The 20,189-nt window shown below is 37.5% G+C and overlaps 1 protein-coding gene across 12 annotated transcripts in view; it reads left to right on the forward strand.

Annotated features, from left to right (window-relative positions):
- Positions 1-20,189, forward strand: part of VWA3A (von Willebrand factor A domain containing 3A) — a 91,290-nt gene that overhangs the window by 4,271 nt on the left and 66,830 nt on the right. For 7 of the 12 annotated variants that reach the window (XR_012484597.1, XM_074280999.1, XM_074280998.1 and 4 more), the window contains exons 3-7: positions 392-512; positions 8,027-8,122; positions 15,417-15,541; positions 15,669-15,746; positions 17,015-17,069. Coding sequence is in view for 11 of the 12 variants with exons in the window: in XM_074280999.1 (XP_074137100.1) it covers positions 392-512; positions 8,027-8,122; positions 15,417-15,541; positions 15,669-15,746; positions 17,015-17,069 (475 nt within the window). In the remaining variant the exon portion in view is untranslated. Of the gene's footprint in view, positions 1-391; positions 513-8,026; positions 8,123-13,251; positions 13,401-15,416; positions 15,542-15,668; positions 15,747-17,014; positions 17,070-20,189 lie in introns of all 12 variants that reach the window. The other 5 variants (XM_074281003.1, XM_074281008.1, XM_074281004.1 and 2 more) reach the window with 4 other exon arrangements.

The raw sequence follows: 20,189 nt of genomic DNA on the forward strand, positions 1-20,189 counted from the left end.
AAAGGGAAATGATATTATTTGCATTTTTGTTAAATAGCATGAAATTTTTCCACAATACTATCATATGTGGAACAAATTATAAGAATAATATGTATTAGAATCCAAATTAGAGAAGGGCTAATTACTGATATACCACTTTATGAAAAGTTTTCCCCTTTAAACTGGCCCTGAGGCACAAATTCTGAGGACTGATTTTAGTAGAGTTTCTAAAGGATAACTGGAAGAAAAACAAAGCAAATAAGAAAATCTCAGGATTATGCAAACCAAAACAAACACAAAAAAAAAACCCTAAAATTCTCCAAGGTTACTCTGGAGGGATGGAGTATAAACAGGTTAAATTAAGAAAACAGCAAATTATGAGCAATGACCAAATGAAATTTGTGTTTTATAGCATAAAAGGAAATATTGATGCAGACTTTAAAAGGCAGAAAACTTTGCAGCTGATCGATGGAAACCCTGAAAAAACGAATAATGGACTATTGGTTTCAAACATCAAACAGACCCAGGACTTGGTAAAACAAGCAAACAAACAAAAAAGTTATATAGCTAATAAGAAATAGTTACAAATGCTTAGGGAATTAGATATGGATGAAGGGTGGATTTGCTCAAAGGCTTTTCCTAAATGATATACCTCAATCTAGAACAGCTGAAAAGTTGGACTTGGCAAAGCAACATCAGAACATGCAGGACTAGGGAGAAGAGTATAATTAATTGACTAAGTAAAAATATCTATGTTCAAAATTCTTTGAATTGCACCCAAAGAAGGGAAAAGAAATAATTCCTCCCAAATGTGTAAGACCAAGGGACTAGCAGTAAATCTCTATCACATAATTATGCACCTAATAAATGCTTGCTGCTGATTGACATGAAATTTGCAAAGTATAAGTTAGCAAAGATGGAAAATACAAAGTGAAATTCAAAACCATTTCCCATTTTTTGTTTTGTTTTTCTGAGATAGAAGATAGATTTTATTTTCATACTGAACATGAATAGAAATGGATTTTTTCTTAAAATTCTTTAGAAAAATATATAGTCCTCTTAACAGAGTGAGACATATCTATTCATTTGAATTACTTTGTACATGAAAAAAAAGGGGGAAAACAGATTATTCTCTTTTATTAGAGAAGTATTTCCATTTTTCATCTACTTCAGATATTCCCATCACAAGGTTAGAAAGACTAAAAGTCTGGAATGAGATAAAGCTCATGTCACATGAGAAACAGTTAAATGACTTCTGTATTTAAATTATACCAAAGAGAACATAAGAGATGGAAAAAAGAATATTATGCCAGAGGTGTTTAATTGTGCTACAGTTATTGGATTCGAGTTAGAGAGATTGACCTTTCTCCTTGCAAAAGAAAATAGTTTTATATTCAAAGCTATCCAACATTGAAAAGAACATACAGAGCTCCCAATCAAGGAAGTGATTAATCAAAGACTAGATGACCATCTGTCATTATCAAGGCTTATTTCCCCCATTAAATTGTAGGCTCCTTGAAAGCAAGTATTTCTCTTAGGAGGACAGTGATTGTACCTGTGATTTCATTGATAAAGAGCATTCCTCCTCTCAGTGGTTATTCTGTACCTTCTATGAAACTTATAATGTGGCACTAAGAGGGCAAATAAGTGGGCACTAAGAGGCTAATTGATTTGCCCAAGGTCAAATAGATGCCCCAGGCAAGATTTGAACTCACTGTCTTCTGCATTTGAAACCAACTCTACTATACCATATTGTCCTTCATCCCAGAGTAGGCATTTATATTTTTAATTTATTTATTTAATTTTTACAAAAATTTTATGAATAGGTAATTTTCCATCATTGACAATTGCAAAACTTTTTGTTTCAACTTTTCCCCTCCTTCCCTCCACCCCTTCCCCCAGATGGCAGGTTGACCAATACATGTTAAATATGTTAAAGTAAAGTTAAATACAATATATGTATACATGTCCAAACAGTTATTTTGCTTTACAAAAAGAATCGGACTTTGAAATAGTGTACAATTAGCCCATGAAGGAAATCAAAAATGCAGGCAGACAAAAATAGAGGGATTGGGAATTCTAAGTAGTGGTTCATAGTCATCTCCCAGAGTTCTTTCTCTGGATGTAGCTGGTTCAGTTCATTACTGCTCTCTTGGAACTGATTTGGTTCATCTCATTGTTGGAGAAGACCTCGTCCATCAGAATTGATCATCATATAGTATTGTTATTGAAGTATCTAATGATCTCCTGGTCCTGCTCATTTCACTCAGCATCAGTTCATGTAAGTCTCTCCAGGCCTTTCTGAAATTATCCTGTTGGTCATTTCTTACAGAACAATAATATTCCATAATATTCATAAAACCATAATTTATTCAACCATAATATTATTCATTCTCCAATTGAGGGACATCCACTCAGTTTCCAGTTTCTGGCTACTACAAAGAGGGCTGCCACAAACATTCTTGCTCATACAAGTCCCTTTCCCTTTTTTAAAATCCCAGAGTAGGCATTTAATAAATTGAGAAGTTGGAATAAATAAGCTGAAAGATCTCTTCCAACTTAAAAAACAAACTGGTTCTGTGATTCTGCAAATGGAGGGTTGTTAAACCTTGTATCCTTTTTTTCTATGTGTATATTGTGGTTTGTCCTTCATTCTTGAAGAGAACCACCACATCAGGGAGATGATGCCCTGACATGCAGGTCAATTAGACTTAAGTGAGGGAGGTTGGGCAAAATCACCTGCTTTGTTTTCCCCTCCAGAGTCATCTGGGTCCCATGGAGATCAAGACAACTGGAGGGACCCAGAATATAGTGAGAGACCTTGGCCTGAGGTCTTTAACAGACCTCAGTTTGACTGAGGCAACACCCAATTAGGCTGAGTAAGAAATGTGGCAGGGTTTCTGGCCAAAATAGAAACAATTCACTCTGAGCCAATTAGGGCCCAAACAGTGACCAAGTAGGGCTTGGCCTGGAATCTCTTGTTGGCCAATCTAAGAAAACCAGAGTGATTTGAGTTTTAAGTCTAAATCTTTAAGAACGAAATCTTACATGCATAAAGGGAGAAGTAGAAAGAAGAGTCATCTGTTCACTTTATGTCCTAGCTGCCATATTAAGGCATTGTTCTATCTCGGTAGGGATCAGATCCTGAGGTTTAATCCATGGGCAATAGAGTCAAAATAGCTGTATTCAGTAGTACTTCTTCAGATGTTATAATGCTGCATCCATGTTCAAAAGTTTCTAATATGGGAAAGATGAATAAATATGGTTAAGAACTCTACTATGCTCAGCATGTCAACCTCAAAATGTCACCCAAGAGAAGATCAGAATAGTGAAATCTGGTATATATTTGATACGGGCAATCATGCTTACCTGTGTTCACAGGCAGTCTATTGATGATAAGATGGAAGATTCATCAATGTGTGTCATTTTTGTAATAATCGAATCTGTAACTGGTATGCATATAATTCTCTGGCTGAGATGTAAATATAACTTGTATGTGGCACAGTAGAAAGAGGAAGACCCAAATCCTAGTTTCCAATTTTGCTGTGTTGGAATTAATTGGAATAAATTACTCAAGAAAGTAATTTAGCTGCCTTTTCCTTGCCAATAAAATGAAGTAAAAGGCTATGGGACCATTTTTAGTATTGTTATTCTGTGACTTTTAAGAAAACTTGTAACTTAAGCAGATTGGGACTTCTAGTATACCATGATTTCAGGTTACTATTTCACCAGGCTCTGAAACCTCATTTTTCTAAAACATATAGTACCACCTTTTGGAAAGGAAGGACTAGGGATGTGCAAGAACTGGCTCCTAGGTTTCCAAAAACCTATTGTTAATTTTTCAATCTCATCATTTATGTCTCATTGCAAATTAAGACTTCATTAATTGTTTTGTTGATTAACCAGGTGTTAAGGAAAAAGATTGATAATGCTGATTAAACTTAAAAGTGAGCATGTACCCTATATTCTTTTTTCTTCACAAATCCCAGTTGTTAAACATTTTCAGCCCAACTCAGCAGGAATAGTAGGCTCTGCTAATGAGATCTGGTACCTGTAGGCTAATAATAAAAACTAATAATAATGATAATAATAATAATAATGACTGGCACTTATATAGCACTTTAAAGTTTGCAAATCGCTTTACATCTTTTATCTCATTTGAGTCATACAATACCTTGTCCTTGGATTCTTGACATTTCAATCCAACCCACCTGCAAAATGCAAAATCTTTTCAGTACCAGGTAGCCAAAATTGTAGTTAAAGCTGCTATTCTTGCTGTACCCATGATGTGGGGAGGTGGAGTAGGAGGGAGTGTCACATTTTCCCTTTATTTTAACCAGTTTGAGTAAAGTTGTATATGTCAAATAGAAATGAAGTTTTCTCTACTTACCTTACAGATGTGAGCTTTGAATGGTTAAAAAGTGTGATGTAATTATAAATTGTTATTGTTAACTAATCAGAGAGTAAAATTTAAAATATCTCACACTTTTGATCTATGATGACATTCTAGATAAAAGGAGAGGATATAATCAAATTATTTGCAGAGTTTCTTTCCAGCTCCAAGATTTTTTGATGAGGTATAAAGTTAGTTACATTCGATTCAGGACAACATTCTAGCCAGAATATTTGTCAGTGAGTCATTTAGTCGTGTCTCACTCTTCGTGACTCCTTTTGTGGGGTTTCCTTGGCAGAGATACTGTAATGGTTTGCCATTTCTTTTTCCAGTTCAGTTTCCAGATGAGGAAACTAAGGCGAAAGGGATTAAGTGACTTGCCCAAGGTCACACAGCTAGTAAGGCTGAGGCTAGATGAATTCCGGAAGAGTCTTCCTGACTCCAAACCTGCTGCTTTATCTACTGAACCACCTACCTGCTCACTTTGTGTGTAGACAGAAAGAAATAAATTCCAGAAATATAGTGGGGGGTAAAAGTCCACAAAATCTGGCAAATGGTGTAGGATGTGAAAAGATGAGTGAGACAGAAGACTCAGAGATAATGCTTAAATTTTGAACCGGGTTTATTTCTGGGATGCTAAAGATGCCAACACCAGAAAATGAAGTTGGGAGAAGAGGAAAGTTTCAAGAGGAGGTTAATTGGCTCAATTCTGAGTTTGAGGCACTAACAGAAGACAAACGGAAATTCAGGACTAGCGCTAAAACCTGGAGCAGGAGATATAGATTTTTGAGACTTCTAGTTAGAAATCACTAATAAACCAACAAATATTTGTTAAGCTACTGTATACTAGATACTATGCTAAGCACACAACAAGAGGTAAATGTTTTAGACAATTCAAGGAGAATTTAACATTGAGAAAAGGTCATTTCAATATCAATTAAAAGAACATTGATGGCCTCAAATTAAAAAGGTAGGATGATAGGATCATAGACCTAGAAGAGATCTTAAAAGCCATTTTACAGATGAGGAAACTGAGGCCCAAGGATATGAGCGCTTAAGAGAAAGACAAGGTCAATGGAACTTTTTTTAAAATTGTCTTTTAGGCAGGGGAGACTGAACGTGTTTTTAGGCAGCAGAGAATTGGCTGAGAAAAAATGGAGTGAGTGAAAGACTGAGCTAATAAGAAAAGCTTGGTCTTGACAAGGAGTAAGACTACCTCCTCTTCTACAGCAAAGATCAAAAGGATGAATGAAGACAGATCTTGAGGTGTAAAAATGTCTTCATATCAAAATAGATGCTCCTCTATTAAAGAAATGGAAGGTGGAATCAAATTGGAAGTTTGAAAAGACAGAAGGATTAGATCAACTTCTTTGAGAGTGTTATGAGGTGTTCAAGGAGGATTAATACCTCTGGTGTTATATGTATACCTTTGTGGTATTCAACTCTTACCTGTGACTAAGAACATGCATAAACAGGTAGACTAAACTAAGTTGAGGATAACCTATGGACCTCCAACTCATTGGTGAGTTAGGAGGTATCTACCCCAAGCATGTGAAGACTTCTTCCAGTGGAATAGGTGGATGAGGACAATTTGTTCAGTGGCCATGAAGGCAGCTGAAACAAGTGCTGTGTATCAAGCTGTGGATCAAGAGCCTGATCGACATTAAAGACTGCAAGCTCATCCACTGCATCCTGGACCATAGCCAGTTGTCTTGACTTTTGTCTGGCCACTTGACTTTGCTGACTCTGGAAGACAGAGTGAAGCTGACAACTTAATGCAACTTGTCTTCCTTAAATCCAGTTCGTGTACAAGTCAAGACATTACCCTATAATGTCATTGATCCTCTTCAAAATGAAGGACAACAGAATGAAGAGACAAAACAGAGGGCTTATATGGCAGTAAGGACAAGATTGAAATCAGATATTGTGAATTTATAGTGTTCACAATTGGCAAGACTTCATGATTTCTTCCCAGGACTTGGTAACTCAGAGTAGGAACCAAAAAAGAGATGGTGAATATGACCAAGTGTCAGGGATAATTTAGCAGGGTGGGAAAACTGGAGGAATTCCAAGGTGAAGAATAATGTCTTGTTGAAATTCGGTCAAGACTGGAAGGAGGAAAATGTGACCTAAGCAGGAGACACCAAGGAGAGATTGTATGTCTTCAAGTCAGGTATTCCTCCTTATAGGAAGTAGTAACTCAATGGGAAAATTGGAAAGACAGGAGGTTATAATGAGAAAGGAATGTCATAAATTTAGATCTGCCCAGAACTGAATAAATTATTCCAGATGATTGATTGGAATAAAGTTCAATGGGACTATCAGCTTTCTAAAAGAAACTCAAGACTGCATTAGATTTTTTTGCTACCATATCATACATTACTATCATATCATACTTTTCATGGATGGACAAGTCATAAATTTGGTTCATTAGTATATGTGTCTTGAACAGATGCTATACATGGACAATAAGCTGCTCCCAGAATTGAATAGGAAAAGAGCAGCCTAGATTGTCTTTGGGAAATTCTGCCATGCTTTTAGTGACCCTGAGTCTCTCCCTGAAACAAAAGCTCCCTTTTAAATAATGTTTTTTGGATGTTATATGAATATAAGTCATAGATTTTCATGATCTCTGAAGAATAAAAGTTAAGGGTCATCCAAGGGACAATGAAGAACCACATGGTAGGTGTGAATAAGATATAACAGAATATCAGTCAGGAATTGCACAAAAGGAATATAAAGGATGTTATTAGAGACATGAAAAATATATGAATAAGAAAAAGGGCCAAAAGTGATGGACAGCCCATGAATTCCATATATATCCACTCAGCATCAAGAGAACTGTGTTAAATGAAACGCTTTTGGAATATTTTTGGGATAACATGCACAAGAATTACTCCGGATGTGAGAATGAATTGGCTTTAATCTTCAACCTTGAAGATTTATATTGATATTTATATTGATTAGTCAATTAAGTGACACTTAATCATCACCTACCATATTCCAGGCACTGGAGATACAAAGGCAAAAATATTCCTGCTCTTCAGACGCTTACACTACATTGGAAGAGATAGTTTGTACACAGATGACTATAGCCGTGTCATGGAGAGGGAGGGAATTATGGTGTATGAAGAAGAAAGCTAAACTGCTTCTTCGTGGGTAGAGCCTCTCTTCTCCATCCACTTCCCTTCTCGTTCCATTGGGAATGAATTTTTCTCTACTATCTTCCCTGACTACCCTCTACAAAGGGATTTCCTTTTGAGGCTGGGTAGAATAAAACAATGGGAAGGCTATATGACCCAGACAGAAACTGCTTCTGCCTTCCCTTCCTTTCCCTTCCTTTCAAAGGCAAAACCTTCACCTCATGCTTTTGCTTTACTTTGGAAAGTTATGGAATATAAAATCACTTTTAAGATTCTCCTTAATTCCAACCCAGAGCTTCCTTGACAGAAGAAAAAAAAGAGAGGGATCCTGACATTTCCAATAGAAAGTGTATCTCTCTCAGCATTCAATGCCTGTTGCTGTCCTTCTCCCCAACTCCCTACTCCCAAGACTAAAAAACATACAACTGTTATGATTGAGCATACTGTATCATTCAGTAATAGATATAAACAGTAAAAATCAGATTTTAATGTATGCTTTCCTGCCTTGCAGTGTGAGGTGGAACAAGAACATTATAAAAGGGGAAGGGGAAAACAGGCAAAAGGAATGCTCCATCCTAAACATGCTCTTCCATCTCTAGCAGCAGTGGTATGTATACTGAGGCATCCCCCTCACCCATCTTACCCTCAATTTTTTACCCATTTCCCTCAATTTTCTATTCACAAATTCTTATCAGAATAGCCTTTCTATCAACACCCACTCCCAAATTTACATACACATCTTACCCTCAACAAAGTTTCTCAGGACAAAACCAGGAACAATTAATCCTTTTGTCTCATGTAGTTTTCAGCTGTGATTTCTTGAAATATAACTGAAAAGGCAGGCTTTGATAAGTCACTGGGATTCCAATGGAGCTAGTTGACTTTTTTATCCAAATCGCACTGAACCTCACCAATTAGCCAATAATAGGTCCCAGCCCAAGCTTCACTTGCTTATTATATGTGTTCTGATGGTTGGCTGAAAGAAAGTATAAATAGCAATTATTTCTATTCTGGCCAGAAACCCTGAAGGGCTTCCTCCCAAACTGATCCCATTGTGAAAGCAAACTAGGCCATCTTTTGCCTCATTTATTACCCAGCTTTTAACTACCAAATGGGAATTGTCTCAGACAAACCGAGTCGTGAGAAAGACCTTAATTTTAAAAGGCCACGGTCTCCCCCTGCCTCCAGAGCCATTGCCAGTGGTCCTGGCCTAAGTCTGGCCATTGGATTCAGATGACTCTAGAAGATGGAGTGAGGAGGGAGGCTGATGATTTTGCACAGCTCTGCCTCCCTTAAATGCAATTCACTTGCAAATCAAGGTATCACTCTCCTGATGTCATTGGTCCTCTTTCAGAAGAAGGACAAACAACCACACCCAGGACAAAGGGAGTAACACTTTTTCTTTAAGACATAATACCTTCACCCTCTTTGCCTCAGTTTCCTCATCTGGAAAATGAATCATAGAAGGAAATGGCAAACTACTATCTTTGTATCTTTACCAAAAAAAACAAAAAACAAAAAACAGCCCTAAATGGGGTCACAGTCAGACACAACTGAAAAACAACAAAACCTCTTGAGTATATGAAATATGACATATATATATATTTGTTTATATGTATACACAGAGATAGATACAGATATATACACAGAACATTACAGAAATTGAATTTTTTTTAGATTCCCAACACCCAGCACAGTCCCTGATCCATAAGCACTTACCAAGAATTTGATTAACTAATGGGTTCCTGGCAAAGGATGGTGTGGGTATGCAGAATTCCCTCTCACAGAATGAAGTCTTCATGTGTCTGACTGGTTTCTCTGTTTGTCTGTCTCAGTAGTACTCTTAAAAGGCCGAATACAAGAACTGATTGCCTCTTCATTGTGGCAGCAGATAAGGAACTCATATTTGATCAAAAAGATATCATTAACTCCTGAACAAATTCTCATTGATTTCTCTAATGAGGATCCAAGACAATGCTTAGTCATAGCCTCTATGGACCTTTGTGATTCTTGAGAACTTCTCATTCTTCCCAGGTTGCCTTGCCCTGAAGAAATGTTGTCCCTGAGACTCTACTTAGCTTTTCTCTGGAACTTTTTGAAATCTACTCTTCCAAAACCAAAGATTCATGTCAAACAATGTCCAGGTTTCTACCATAAACGCTAAGACATAATGGTCATTTCTACCTCTGCCCCCTAGGTTTCCATCATTTCTATTTCAACAACTGCATCCAAAAAAGCAATTCCTCTTAATGTTTTCTCCACATTTTAAGGATAAATTGTCATTAAGACCAGCCAAGAATATATTAGCAGCTCTGATTTTGGTAGAGTTGCAAGAAATGTCTAGATAATTGGAGATCCCAATTACTCCTATGTCGTGTGTTTATGGCTGGCTTGTAATCTATCTCCTGAATTCTTCATCTATTTCCTTCTTCACATGGTCTTTGCCTGATATGGCCCCCTCCACTCTGGTTTTTGGATTACTTATATGAATACATCTTTTTTGTTAATGTACAGAAGAGAACAAAAAGGCCAAAAAGAATCACAGACTAGTAGGAAAGCTTTCAAAGTTATATGTTGAATAATATCTAAAAAGAATATGCAGCTTTTCTGTTCTAATATGTATGTGGAAATATCCATTGGCTACAGCTGTTTGATTGTCTGAGACTGAGGAGTCAGCTTATGCCTAGGTTAAAGCTAACTTCAGGGCACATAGATGCCATAGAGCGCAGAGCACTGGGTCTGGAGGCAGAAATATTCATCTTCCTGAGTTCAAATCTGGCTTCAGATACTTACTGACTGTGACTCTGGGCAAGTCACTTTGTTGAGGTTGGAAAGGAAACCATAAAAGATTGGGATCACAGACCAGTGTCTTGAGGTGTCTCAAAAGAATTTGCAGGCTTGAACCCATTTCCTGGTTAAGGGGTAAAATTTATTGTCATTGTAATGCTATTACAAGCGGTCTAAATTCCAAGAGAATTTAGCAAAGAAATAGAAGCAAGGAGACACATTTATCTAGTTCTTCATGTTATAGATATGTTCATTTTATGGCCCAGAGATAGGATCAAGGAGTGATTTCTGCAATTTGATTCTCCCTGACCAACAGATTATCATTATTGTCTCAGGAGTTTAGTCTATGGGACTATCCTGAGGCCAGAAACTATGTGACAGTCACCAAAGAATTGAGGAGCATTCAGAATCAGATTGTTCTTAGGTTGGGTGTGGGAGTTTCCTGAGGCAGACTCCCAAAGCCAGAAGATTTAGAATCACTGACTTATTGTTAGGTCAGGGGATCTCAAAATCATTGCTGTCTCCCCTAGAAGGTATATTACATCAACTTCACCCTGTTTGCCTTAGTTTCCTCATCCAGAAAATGAACTAGAGAAAGAAATAGTAAATCATTTCATTATTTTTGCTGAGAAAAATAGGGTCACAAAGAATCGGACATGATTGAACAGCAACAAGAATCTATTTCAAGGGACTGTAAGGATAAAATAAGACTCAAATGGGGTCCCAAAGAGTTGGATACAACTAAAGTTACCTTCTGCTTTGTACCAGACCTCTATCCTGGACAAAGAAGCCTAACAGAAGGGAGAAGAAGCTATTTGGCTCTGAGTGAGGTTAAAGAATTTGTTTCCCAACCTAGTCTGAGGCCTGGATTGCGTAACCAAGGGAGCAGGCTCAGAATAAGAGGAAACCCTCAGTTTCCCCACTGAGCACAGACCTCTGTCTGTCTCCCTATACTGACCAGAGATTGAAAAATGTCTGCTTTTTCCTTGCATTTCCTAGTCAAGCACTCTTTCTAGGCGTAGTTGTTGGGGAGAACTGGACTCTACTGCTTGTTCCTCCTCCACCATTTTTGCTGGTCTCTCCAATGCCAGCTCTTCCCTTGGAACCAGCCCTCTCTTGCCAATGCCTAGAAAATTTCTCAAAAATCCTATTGCTTGGATGCCAGGGAAGGTAAAGACACCAGCTGCCAAAGCTGGAATCTCTTCAGAGTTTTCATTTCTCATAAGGTCATTGCTAAAAGAAGGAAACACAGAAATATAAAGGCAACCAGAGCTTTAGAAAAAATTCAGCCAGTTACATTCCACATGGGGAGCAGTAGCCCCCATTGCCATCACTAAGTTTAGGGAAGGACCGTGTTTTACCCCTCAATTAATTTACATTTTATCAGCCAAAGGGCTGCCTCCAATAAGGCTGCCAGCCAAAAGTTGACTTTTTTTTCTGCTAGGTATGGGTACTCAGTGTTATCAGCTTATCAGTCATTTAGAAGACTCTCAGAAAATTATATGTGGCCTAAATTGCCTCCACCCCAACATATTAGCTTAGAAATGCTGGGGAAATGAAGGAATGAGCAAAGGGGAATGCCCCCATTACTCATAAAAAGGTAGGAGTTGAACCAGAAACTTCTTATATACTTTCCAGCTCTAAATCTATGCTCATCTACATAATGTCGTTTCTTGAAGGGCCTCAAATGCAGAGCAACGACATCTCTGGCATGTATGAGGCTGCAGACGGCTGAACTGTTCTACAGTTTTAATTAGACATTCTCCAGGGATATTTAAAGCTCATCTATATTGATGGGAATTATAAGTAGTCAATTCTGGAAGCTCTGGTCTCAGCTCATGCCAGGGGGGTTTTCCCTTTCCTTTTGTTAGGGAAGGCAAGGCAGGATTACAACTATAGAACTCAATTCCCTTTAATTTAACAAATATGAGAAAGTTAGGATTAGTTCTAGCTTGAACTCTTTGGATGAGTAACTTCTGAATACCCATTCTCACTTTAGCACTTCAATCAATACCAGCCCATTGCCTGGGAACTAAAATGCAAATTCTTTAGCTAACTTCTGAATGCTTTCCACAATACTACCCCAAATTACTTTTCCAACTTTGACAGTTTTTCTACACCATATGTTCCCACAAAATTGGATTACTCACTTTTTCCTAACCTGATGTGGCCATCTCCTTCCTCTAGGCTTTTTTTTTTTCCCCCACACACCTAGAGCCAATAACTCCCCTCATCTTACTTACTGACTTCCTTTCTTTCAAGGTCTAGATTGGGTGTCATCTCCTCCATGAAACTTTCTCTGATCACTCTCAGTTAAAGGTGATTAATTCTCTCAGGTCAACCCCTGTGACTTTTCTTATGTAGTTAATTATTTTATAATATAGTTATTTGTGTTTCTCAAACTCCTCTCCTTTGCTAGACTAAATTCCTTGAGGGCTATGACTATGCCTTTTTTTTTTTCCTCTGGTGAAATGAAAGAAAATTTGTTAGAAGCTTTTAGCATGGTAGAGTGCGACATGTAGATTACTAGTCTACTTAGACTACATGTAAATGCGTATTTTCTCCTCCCCTTCCTTGTGACCTTAATGACTAAAAGAGATCATAAGCTTCCACTATATATACTTTTGAATATGAAAAAGCTCTTGATTTGATAGCTCAAAGTGCCACCTTTGGCCTTTTTAAAAACAAGGTGTATCCTATCCAGATATGTCAAATTCATTCAAAGGTTCCTTGAAAAATGTAACAACAGAAATTTTTTTTTATTAAAGCTTTTTTATTTTTCAAAACATATGCATGGACAATTTTTCAACATTAACCCTTACAAAAAACTCTGTGTTCCAATTTTTCCCCCTTCCCCCATGCCTTCCCCTAGATGGCAAGTAGTCCAATATATGTTAAACATGGTAGAAATGTATGTTAAATTCAATATATGCATACATATTTATATAGTTATCAGTGCTGCATAAGAGAAAACATGAAGCAAAATAAAATGCAACCAAACAACAACAAAGAGTGAAAATGCTGTGGTCCACATTCAGTTCCTGCAGTCCTCTCTCTGGTTGTAGATGGCTCTCTTCATCACTGAACAACTGGAACTGGTAACAACAGAAATTTTATTGTTCATTGTTCAATTGTTTCAATCTCTTTATGATGCCATTTAGAATTTTTCTGGTGGGATTTGCCATTTCCTTCCTTGACTAAAATGAGTCAAAAAAGTCTAGAAATAGTATTGTTTTTCCCCCATTAACATATCAAGAAAATTTTAGCATTCATTTTTAAAGATTTTGAGTACCAAATATTTCTCTTTCCAAGCCCTTCTCTCTTCTGAAGATGGTAGGTATTTTGTTTATACATGTGCTGTCATGTAAAGTATATTTCCACATTAATCACAGTTGTGAAAGAAAAAACATATAAAAAGAAAAAAACACAAGAAAGAATAAAGTAATTTTTGAATTATATATTTCAATCTTCAGATTCCTTAAATTCTTTATCTGATTATGGATAACATTTTCCCTTGTGAGTCCTTTGAGAAGAGCTGAGTCAATCATAGTTAATCATCACACGATGTTGCTGGGACACTGTTTTCCTAGTTCTGATCATTTCACTTTTGCATCAGTTTGTATAAGTCTTTCCAGGTGTTTTTCCCCCTGAAATCTGCCTGTTCTCCATTCTTTTTGAATATTAGTATTACATTACATTCATGTACCATTGCTTATGAAATTCAACCATTTCCCAATTGGCCATCCCTTCAGTTTCCAATATTTATCATCACAAAAAAGACTACTATAAATATTTTTACACATGTCCTTTTCCCTTTTTTAGGATACAGGCCTACTAGTGGAATTGCTGTATCAAATGGTTTGTTGCCTTTTGGTCATAATTCCATATTGCTCTTCAGGATGGTTGGATCAGTTCACAACTTCAGCAACAATGAAGTTTTTGGTGGTTATTGTTGTTGGTGTTTTTTTTTTAATTAAAGCTTTTTATTTTCAAAACATATGCATGGATAATTTTTCAACATTGACCCTTGCAAAACCATGCCGGGGTTTTTTTTGTTTGTTTTTTTCTGTGGCAAACCCAATTCTGTGGGTTGTGATTTGTCCAGAGTGACACAGCTAGGAAGTGTTAAGTGTCGGGTCCTCCTGACTTCAAGGCTGGTGGTCTATCCACTGCACCACCTAGCTGCCCCAACAATGCAGTTTTAATAATAAAACAGTTGACACATATCCATTGAGGAACTCTAAAGAACGGGAGTAATAAATAACACTGAGAAGTTAAATGAGATGAAAAATAATAATAGCCAAAGAACTTCCCTGAAAAAAGGAGAAAGCAAGGAAAGTCTCCAGCATGTGGAATGGACCCCTAGTGGCAAATTTAACAACAGACTTGGGCAAGAAAAGCAGAGGCTGGTCAGGTCTAACTGGATTATTATTTCCATTATTGCAGAGAACTTCCTAGCACTGATGAGTTCAAACATCCATTAGATTGTGAGCATCTCCAGTTCCTAGCACAGGCTTCAATATATTTATTGGATTACATTGAATTAGTACATCTAAAGATTGCTTCCAACTCCTAGGGCATGGCAATCTTGTCTATTCTTTCTAACATATTCTCCCATAAAGCCCTGCATACTGTGGCCTGATTAATATTCAGGATGCTTTATCTAGTTAGTTTTGGCATTTTGGCATCAGAGAAGGAACTCTGTTTTCAAAGAACCAGCAAACATTTATTAGATACTTTCTATGTGTACAGCATTGTGTTAGATATTTTGTGGGTACAAAGAAAAATAATAAACAATTCCTTACCCTAAGGGTTACTGAAAAGACAGGACAGAACCACAAGAAAAGGGAACACAGGGAACAGATGGTAAATACCAAATGAATAATTTAGAAATTGTAATGGCTCTGTACACTAATTCACTCAGAACACAAACATTTTTGAGTGATATTTCTGTAAGTACCTGCCTTCCTGTGAAGTGACTGTGAATGTTTTCCTGGGCTTGGTCTAGACAGAGTAGGCAGTACCTGGTTATCACTGCAAAAGAAACCTGGGGAACTTCTCCACCTTTACCCTCTCCTTTAACTGCTAATTTGCCTCTGACCATCATTTTTTAGAAAGGACATGAAAAAGAGCCTCAGAACCCATCTAAGAAAGATTTAGAAGAATGGTTTGACACCCACAGTTTAACATACCTGAAGCTTACATTGGTGGATCTGATCAGCCAGGGCACAGTAGTTCTGTAAGTCTCAAATTAAAGAAAATATTCCTTCCTTCTGCCATCTCTAATCCCCATCTTCATACCTACTTTTATTCTTCCCCTTCCCTAGGGAAGCATAGCAGTTCATAATAACATGTTCTTTCTTTAGGAACAAGAACAACAGTATCATGCAAAAAATCCACTTTCCAATAAAGGCTGTCAGTCTCTTTGAATCAAGACTTTCTGAGTAAGTATAATAGCTCCAGCAGCTAAAAAGTATGTGAAATATTTCATTTGAGAGACATTTTATATGCTGTACCTTTCCATTAGGTCTTGTGCTAGGCTCTCTCAAATAAATGATTCCTGGATGTTTTACCCAAGCAGAGTTTTTGCTTGTTTTAAATCCTTTAACTTGGCATTGTTGACTAATTCAAAGGATTTGTATTATTTAATTCATTCAGTCAACACTGATGAAATACTTAACTGAGTGTGTTAGGCACTATACTAAGCACTGGGGATACAAAAATAGGCAAAAGATAGTTCATACCTTCAAGTAGCTTACAATCTGAGCTTACTATATTCCAACCATTTAGGTGCTATGGATATAACATTGTGCTAGACAGCACTCCTGTCCCAAGGGGTTTGTAATCTCATTGGAAAGAAAGACCACAGGAAATGGTAGAATAGGAAGGGGAAGAAAGGGGAGAGATATGAGATAAACAGGTTTTCTTAGTACTGCAAGGAAGGACAAAATGAATCAGAAGTAGTTGATGTAGAAAAATGATAGGGTTGGACTAGATAGCCACAGAGATTTCTTCTAGCTTTAGGTCTAAAACCCTATGATTCTCAGGCTCTTTACTAGGTACCAATAAGTGGCAAGAAACCTGAAAAATAGAGAAGAGGGAGAACACTCTGGGTGGGAGAAACAGGTTAACAGGCAAAGACTTAGCACTGGGAAGAAGAATGGTCTGTTTCTTAGGTGATAAAACAATCAGGTCTAGAAGAAGATTCTTCAGGTAGAAAATTGGTAGAACGTAAAACAATGAAGACAGAGCCAAACTATGGAATCTTGAACGCCAAGCTAAAGAAGTGAAGCTTTTCTCCAGGAAGGAGAGAGAAGAGTCAAAAATGACTTCAAGGACATTTCATCAAACCCTCCTGTAGAAAAGGTATTTTGAATCAATAAATGAAATAGTATATTCCTTTTTGAAGGTAACTAGGGCAAACACATCAAAGCTGGGAGCATCTTCCATTAAAGTAAACTAAGTATGAAGAAGAGGGTCAGGGAGATAGTAAAAAGAGCACTGAAGGAGAGAGAAGGTTCTGGTGGGGCAAGTCACTTAAGCATTTGGGGTGTAAAATGGGGCTGATATGTCTTGTGCCAATCTCTCAGATTTGTTCTTAAGAACAAATGTGACATAGGTATGGGAAAAACTTTGAAAAAAAATTTTAAATGTGACATATAAGTAAAAGTCAATGGCAAGATTATTCACAGCTTTGCTTGTGTCTTGACAGAGCTATTGAAACCTATCAGCAAAGAATTCAGTGGCTCATGGAAGGCAGCAGGAAGGTAATAAAAACAAGAACTTTTGCTCTTTGCCCCTCCCCCATCTGTCTTTCTCTTTCTCCTGTAATTATAAAATATTTTACTTTTTCTTCCCACTTACTAGTATGTTATTTTTTTCCATTATACATAAAGATAATTTTCAACATTCACTTTTATAAGATTTTTAATTCAATTTTTTTTCCTTCCTTTTCTTCCCTCTCTTTTCCCCAAGACGACAGCAAGCAATCTGATATGGGTTATCCGTGTATAATTATATTAAACTTATTTCTGCATTAGTTACGTTATGAGAAAAGAATCAGAATGAAAGGAAAAAATCACAAGAAAGAAAAAATAATGAAAAATAGTATGCTTTGATCTGCATTCAGACTCTATAGTTTGTTCTCAGGATGAGAATAGCATTTTTCATCATGAGTCTCAAAAAGTAGTTTTACTTTGTATTACTATTTATTATATTATTAAATATAATATTCATGATTCTAACAATAGCTTATCATAAAAATATGTTTCCTTAAAAAAAACAATCCAGGAAACTTCTTCCTGGTTTGAACCCTTAACTTAGAAGCATTTTATAAATTTTAAAATAATGAATATTATATTTAAATGCATATTGGTTGGTTGTTTTCCTTTGTTCTCATAAAGGACCAAAATGGCATCACTATATTAGAGTTGCGTTAGAATGTGTCTGACAGTGGCTCACCAGACCAATATGAGTTCAAGATGCTCTGCCATAGGTCAGACACAAATAGTCCATATGATCATTTGAGGTAGCTTCTTTAATTTTGTACATCTTCTGAGTTAATTCAAGTCTGCTTTGCTTGTAGAGCACAGCACCTTCTCTGATGAGGACAGGCCATGCTGGGCGATTCTATGCCAGGGTCTCCCATGTCTTACAATTGATTCTAAAGTTCTTAAGAGACTCTTTGAGAGTGTCTTGTCTTGTATCACCTTTTATGACCATCTTGTGAGCGTATTAATTATTTATACTCAATATATGTTAGGATTACTAAGTGAAAACTGAGGTTGTCTGGATAGTTACAAGGTGAGAACTCAGGTTGACTTGATAGAGGGGGCAAGCTCATTGGCTGGGGTGGTTCTTCCCAGAAGCCCTTGCATTATCCCACGCCCATTCTCTGGGAGAATAAAAGAAGAGGACTCTCAGAGAAAGAGGAGACTCTGAATTGCATCAGGCTTGACGGAGCTCTCTGCAGGAAGGGAAGTCACTTCTTTGGACAAGAGTTAACAGCAACTGCCTGGAGACAACGGTTCATTACAGGAAGAAGAATCTGTCGGAGAGATTTGAGTAGAAGACACAGCAGATCTCTTCCCAGAGAGCGATCCAGCAGCTTCTGGAGACGATAGCTCGCTACATTTGGCGCCCAACGTGGGGCAAGGACATTTGCCTATCCTGACAAGAGGAGCTAGACCAGACCTTCACAATTTGGTGCCCAGACATGGTCCTGATTCCAGTGGAAAAGCCTCCCATCCAGATCTCAGTCTCTCTGACCCAGAACCGTGAGTAACGAGGAAACTTTGTTAAAGATTAAGTGAGCGTGCTAATAGATAAATAAGGAACTTAACTTGTTAAGGGCTAAACCAGGAATCTCTTATAGCTGAAATGGGGCACATGTTAGCTAAATTCAATCCCTGGACCTCAGCCGACTCAACCCCAGCCCCAGAAGCAACCTCAGCTCCACCCTCATTCAGGAGTGGTACTATAGAGAGTATAATCAAGATAATTGAGGAGCAGAGTTTACTTGTAACCTGGGTACAGATTGCTAAACTCTTGGCTGCATTAAGATGCACATCCCCTTGGTTCTTAGAGGAAGAAAAGATAGATGTAGATAAATGGAAGCTAGTGGGATATGAAATGAAAGAATTTCAAGCAAAAAATGGGCCTCGTTCAATTTCTGCAGAAGTATTTTATGTCTACAACATAGTTCAATTAGCCTTAAACTATCAAGCAAATTGTAGGAGAAGGAAAAGTTTTAAAAATCAACAGAGGAGGAAGTGTGAGGAAAAAAGGAAAGATCAAGATCTTGCCCTAGAGCAAGAAGATTTAAATGAGGAATTATGGTATGATTCTCTTGAAGAAGCTTCAACCCTGCCTAGAGAACAGATTATTGGCAGGCCCACATCAACCCCACCTTCAGAGGTGGAGGAAGAAAGAGGGGAAGAGGCAGAAACACAAACAGAATTGCCTGTGAAGCAGCCTAAGCCTATGACAAGATTAGAAAAAGCATTGGTTAAAGCTAAGAGAGAAGGACAGGATATAAGTGATTTTATACATGCATATCCTGTGATTGAAAATACTGACTCTGTAGGTAAAAAAAGGAGAAGATATGCACCTTTAGATTTGAATAAAATTAAGGATTTGAAAAAAGGTTGTACCCTTTATGGGGCTACATCAGCTTATGTCAAAATGTTACTAGATGGTTTGTCTTATGAAGTCCTAACCCCGAATGATTGGAAATCCATAGCAAGGACATGTCTGGAACCTGGAGAAAATTTATTATGGCTTGCGGAATTTCATGAATTATGTAAAATTCAAGTCAGATGCAATTTGGAAATAGGAGTTAACACACAATTCACTTTTGAGCACTTAGCTGGTGAAGGTCAGTATGGAGAGAATTCGGAACAGATTAATTATACCATGACAATATATGAGCAAATTGCTAAGGCTGCAATAAAAGCTTGGGGTGTCCTTCCTGGACAGAAAGATCGTGGAGAGGCTTTCACTAAAATACAGCAAGGTCCCAATGAACCTTTTGCAGATTTTGTGGGACGTTTGCAAACTGCTGTCAAAAGAACTATTGGAGAAAATTCAGCTACAGAAATAATGACCAGACATCTGGCTAAGGAAAATGCCAATGAGATTTGCAAAAGAATTATATGGGGATTAGACAAAGATGCTCCTTTAGAGGAGATCATAAGACGCTGTGCTACAGTGGGAACAAATGCTTTTTACACCCGGACAATGATGAACGTGGAAAGACAGGGTCCCTCCTGGCAAGGGCCTTCTAGAGAAACTCGGCGATGTTTTCAATGTGGAAAAATTGGGCATCTAAGAGCTCAGTGTAGATATGGAGATACAGTGAGAAGACAGGGTGAAAGAAGACCTAAAAC

Source organism: Sminthopsis crassicaudata, chromosome 1 (genome assembly GCF_048593235.1).
Source record: "Sminthopsis crassicaudata isolate SCR6 chromosome 1, ASM4859323v1, whole genome shotgun sequence".
In the NCBI taxonomy this organism is placed as follows: domain Eukaryota; kingdom Metazoa; phylum Chordata; class Mammalia; order Dasyuromorphia; family Dasyuridae; genus Sminthopsis; species Sminthopsis crassicaudata.